Source organism: Montipora capricornis, chromosome 11, assembly GCF_036669925.1.
Source record: "Montipora capricornis isolate CH-2021 chromosome 11, ASM3666992v2, whole genome shotgun sequence".
In the NCBI taxonomy this organism is placed as follows: domain Eukaryota; kingdom Metazoa; phylum Cnidaria; class Anthozoa; order Scleractinia; family Acroporidae; genus Montipora; species Montipora capricornis.
The window spans coordinates 10,072,164-10,077,570 of record NC_090893.1 but is presented as its reverse complement, the minus strand read 5'-3'; the positions used below and the strand labels follow the sequence as shown (position 1 = coordinate 10,077,570).

The 5,407-nt window shown below is 39.7% G+C and overlaps 1 protein-coding gene across 1 annotated transcript in view; it reads right to left on the bottom strand.

Moving 5' to 3' along the window:
• LOC138023559 (actin-binding protein IPP-like) overlaps positions 1-3,338 on the bottom strand; it is a 5,622-nt gene extending 2,284 nt beyond the window's left edge. The window contains exons 1-2 of the mRNA XM_068870563.1: positions 2,002-3,338; positions 92-235 (exon numbers count right to left, since the gene is read on the bottom strand). Of these exons, the coding sequence (XP_068726664.1) occupies positions 92-235; positions 2,002-3,307 (1,450 nt within the window). The 5' untranslated portion in view covers positions 3,308-3,338. The remainder of the gene's footprint in view (positions 1-91; positions 236-2,001) is intronic.
• Between the last annotated feature and the right edge of the window lie 2,069 nt (positions 3,339-5,407).

Below are 5,407 nucleotides of genomic sequence, written 5' to 3'. Positions count from 1 at the left end.
CTGCATGCCGAAATATTAAAAGGACTGACATGGACTGAACAAGATAACTGTTTCAAAGGAATACCCTCAACAGTTGTTAACCTCTTCTCACCTACAGCATACAGACTGTCTCCCACAGCTGCAACTCCAACATGAGCTCTCCTATGGTGCATATCTGGTAATCTTAGCCAGGTGTCACTAACAGGGTTGTAACACTCACAGACTTTTAGTTCTTCTCCTAATTCACTCAATCCACCTGTGTGCAATTGAAACAGATTAAATAAAAACATTGCATTTTAAGGTGGCTCAAACCGGTTTCAATAATTTGGAGGGAATGTCTTATTGGAAGAATTAACTCTACAACACTGTTTCATGTAATGGCACTTTTATGGTACTAAATGAAACATCAATGCCAGTAATTGATGTTGACAAGATGCAACAAGATGCACTCATCAATGTGAATCAGATGTACAATGTAATGGCCTCTTTCATTGCCATGATAACTTATTATGTCACATTGATGAGTGCATCTTGTTAAGGAATTACTGCTGTTTCACATGGAACCATAACTTTGTCCTTACTTGAAACAGTTGGGTACATTCAATCCTTCCAAATGGTACAGTGTGTTGAAGGTGTTGAAATTGGTTTGGGCCACCATAAAATGAAGTTACATCCAATTTCATTAGGTTGGCCACAAAAAAATTTGGTCTTCAGCAGGGCAGTCAGGGGTTCTCGGTCCATAGCGTGTACGTATAGGAAATTAATATGATAGTCTTCTAAGTACTGTTTAATAAACAAGCAGAAGTGTTTTATCGGGCTTGAAAGCCAAGAGGTTTTAGACCCAATAAAACATGACCTGCGAGTTAGTTGAATGGTTTCAAAAACATACCACAAAGAGGATGTCCCTTTGGAGTCAAGATGATGGTGCAAAATGTAAGAGGAAGATATTGACATAGACATGCATTTTGTACGAATGGTAATGCAGTAACTTGACACAGTGCTTTAATAAAGCCATAACTGTCAACTGAACTGCGTTTTGTTTTCCAGGAGATTCAAGTTGTCTTTGCATGATATGTAGCCCTAATAGCACATGATATTGTTTTGGTATCGTACATGTAGATCGTTATAGTGCCATGCTAGATGTCTTAGGTAAATATCCCCCTAAGAAGACTCGTAGTTACTACTAAAATTTTAAACTCAGAGGGATTGAAGAAAATAAAAGGGATTCAAGAAACATTGGCTTTGAGGCTGACATGAAGTTCCCTTCAACTTCTTTTTCAGAGCAAGGTTAAGCATGTATTCTGAGCTTCTGATCTTCTTGCAGAACCCTGCAGGGGCAATAAAGAATTCTAGTGAGGAGTGTTTTATTGGGTTTAAAGCTCATGCATATGATGTTTTTGGGTATTTTGATACGTTGTTTTACTCATAAATTATTGAATTTTCCCTCAATAAGAACTCTTTATATTTCACTAGTTTGTTTTTTCTTTTTTGTTCCTAATGCATTGTGCATGGTGCCTGGAAAACTAGAAATGGTGGCTTGAAGCTGGATTACAAGTATAACCACCCATGGAACCCTGTTTTTGCCATCAATGGCCCAATGACACCCATCCTCCATGCCACTTAGCTTAATTCAGTTGTTTAAATGATGGTAACAGAAACACAAATCACTAATAGTTAATATTCAACAACTATTCACCGAAGTGGACGTTCGCTGCTTCACGGCTCTGTAAATATCCACCACTAGCCACAAACACTGAGGTGAATAGTTGTCATAGTACATGTATATACTAAAACAGTGACATAATATAGCACAAAAAAATGATTTTAACTCATTTATTCCCGCAAAGATTACAACGCTTTCGGGCACAAATTCCACACGAATTGCTCGGAGGTGAATAGCAAAGGATATCCGGAGTTTGAGTAGCCAATTGACGAGGGTGTTCAATGCTATCCACTGTTTTAGTATGTACTAATAATTATTAATATTCATTACTAGGCTTACACTGTGACATCTGAACTAACCAAGTGCATAAATTAATCCTTCCATCTCTGTAACTCCAAGATGAAACCTCTTTGTGTCCACCTTACCAACCACTTCCCAGTGATCAAGATCGGGATCATATCTCTCGATGTCTTCCGCAATCTCTGATCCAACCCATCCACCGAGAACAAACATGAAGCCGTCAATGACACATACTCCACAGGCCACGCGTGGTGCTGTCAGTGGTGCAACCAGCGACCACATATTCAACGCAGGGTCATAGCACTCAACTGTATCATAAATCAGAGAATCATTCTCACCACCAACTGCGTAAATAAGACCACCTATAGAAGCTACTGCATGGCCACTGCGAGCAAAACTCATTGGTGCAGTTGAAAAGCTGTCACAAGTTTGTAAGAAAGAGTCAAATTTTTCAACAGTATAAAGAGATGACGTGTCGCTCCAACGTCCTCCTACTCGTCGATTGTATCCTCCAATGATGTAAAAACACTTTCTAGAGGCCCGTCTTGGTTGGGTGTGCACTTTCTGTTGCCCGCGGGACAGTGATTGGTAACTCCTGTAGCCATCAAGAATTCCAGACAACATCCTTTGAATGCTTGCACTCTGACATGTAATAAGATAATTTTCAAGGAATTTTGGCGAAATTAATGGAAGTCTTATCCGCTCAAGAATCTTTCCCAAGGCCTCACGTCCTCTTGATAAATCAAATAGTACCCATCTCATCGCTCCCCTAAATACTTGTTCTTCGGATTCAATTTTAAGTTCTTCCGATTCCAGTAATTGCAACAGGACAGTTTTAGTAAGTTGCAAAAACTCTTCTTGATTAGACACTTCCACAAAGTTTCTGTGGATAAAATTTAACGCCGATTTGGACAAAGTTGAACAAGAATGAGCGTCAGCGAATTGATAAATACCTACGCAATTAGAGGCATCAAGTTCATGCTTCAGAAAATCGCAGCAAAGCACTTCAATATCTTCCACTTGTAACATTTTTGAAGCAGGCAAAAGCTGCTGAACATTGGTTTCATTAACGTCTACGTTTCCAGTGTAAATAAAATCGAGAATTGCTTGAAACACATCCGCGCTTAAGCCATGTATTTCTACGTGATCCAAATAGCTCTCCGCCATACCACTTGTAAACATAACTTGGAAATATGAGCTCGATGCAGAGAGAATGACACGATGAACTGGAAAATCCTTCCCAGAAACTGTTAGGGTTGCATCACACATTAATCCTTGTACCCTTAACAACTGGACCTTGCTCAACAACTTTAAGGAATGTTCTTTAGCCATGGAGGACCTGTCTGACGTCGCGCGATCCTCCATTTTTTGTTGTTGTCAGCTGCAAAGTGCGCAGGCTCACAAGCCGAACTGGGTCATTCTTGTCAACTTTACCCACCCCTGTCAAGTGTAGCAGGTCTCGTAACGTAAAATTTGATTGGCTCGATACCCAACCTGAAAACAAAGTAGTAATTAGCTCAAAACATTTTTGTCTCCCTAATTGAGGTTCTCCTTGAAGAACCTAAAACATGTTTTTTTACTGCAGGATGCAACTTTCAACAAGTGCACCTGAAAAATAGCCTCCAACGTTTTGGATTTTAACAATGTCCAATCATGACAGCAACAAAGAGGCTCTTTCAGGGTAAATATGCCGACAAGGGACATGGCCCAAAAAGTAGCGACAGCACTTCAAGTGAAATCGCAACAAACGACATCCTTTCTTTAAATTTCCAACAGCAACGTGAAGCCTAGCCTGTGTCCGATTTTTTTTCAGAGAGGGGGCGGCTGTACACAGGCTACGTGAAGCCATGTTCCCTGCAAGCAGAGGTCTCTTTTCTATTGTGTTCGCTGGGTTGACGAGTACGGGACAAGAGACCTCTGCCATGGGTTGAAACTCACTCTGATCCAACCTCCGTCCACAATCTTGGACGGCACTCTTCAAACAGCATGCCCCATGATATGTTTGCTGACTGTGACTTGAGCCCACTGTGTCCCACATACTCTTTTACAGTGATTCCACTGTTGTTAAGTGAGGCCACAAAACATGAGGTATGACGTAAGGATTCGGTCGCTAAGTAACCGTCATGCATGCAAATGAATTTTCTCTAGCTACTGCTTTTTTTTAAAATTTGCCGATAGTTTCATCTCAGATTGCTAATTAATATTCTACAATAAAAAATGGAGGTCACTACATTAATTTTTGAGATATATAAAGAAAGTAAAGACGAAATAAAGGGTGTTTCTGGAGAGCTTTCATGTTGCCATGGTAACCTATTGCATCACAACAGTGGGTGTATTTTGTTGAGCAATAATAATTGGTGTTTCATATAGTACCATGACATTGCTGTTACTTGATCCAGTATGGTAGCTGTAACCCTTCTAATAAGGTTTCTTAGAAGTGGTGAAACTGGTTCCAGCCACCTTAAAAAAGAAAAGGAGCTTTACTTGAGTGTATTAGTCTTCTAGCACTGGAGCACTAATTGGGAACATGGTAACTGAAATCAACAATTTAGTGCAAATCAAATCAAATATTGGTTTTTTGATTTAAGCCAGGTGATCTGGTCACGTAATTCGGAGGACTGGGGAGAAAAATTTTAACGCCGTATCCCAGAACCGCACGCGGCCTTATATTCGAATTCAACATGGCAGGGCCAACCAATCGCACCGTGTAAACCAGCCTTAACACACCCAGGTCACATTGGTGGGAGACAAGTGCTCTCACCACTACACCGGCTCCACACCACTGTGTGAATCTAAAGGCTTTTAATTTCTTAGTCATAAACAGGAAAGTAAAAGTAAGAAGTATGAACTTATGTTTTTGTTTTGGTTTGCTACAGTTCCCTGGGCTTAGTGACCAGTTGCTGCACAGTGTACAAAATTAACCCTTTGACGCCAAAACCGGTCAGAATTAGTATTTTACTCTGTCTAACGCCAGACAATTTTACTCATCAATGGGGAACCCCCAGGAGTCAATGGGTTAATAACAATTATTATCTTGTTGAATCCACTTTTTCAGGTGTCTATGAGAGACAATAATAATATTACATTGCTTTAGTTGTCCAGATCAGCGAGAGGATCCCTTCTCCCTTTAGTCTATAACTTGCACAGTGACTTCAAATATACATTCCTGTACATTTATTTCACTCAAAGTTTGTAAAATCAATAGGCCATTTCCGAGTTCATATCTGCCTTCTCTTCAAAGCAAGTCTAAATGCGAAGCTTTTCCCATGAAAAGTGGTTTTCATTCTTATGTAAAGTAAAACTAATTACCATTACAAAAACTCGCTTTGAAGAGGAGGCAGACATGAACTTGGAAATGACCTATTTTTCTTAGCTATTTCAGTCATTTGCATTTGACCAAGTACCTTAATTGGTATTTGCCAAAATTATATTTTTCAACAATTGTAATATTATTACTACCAATCG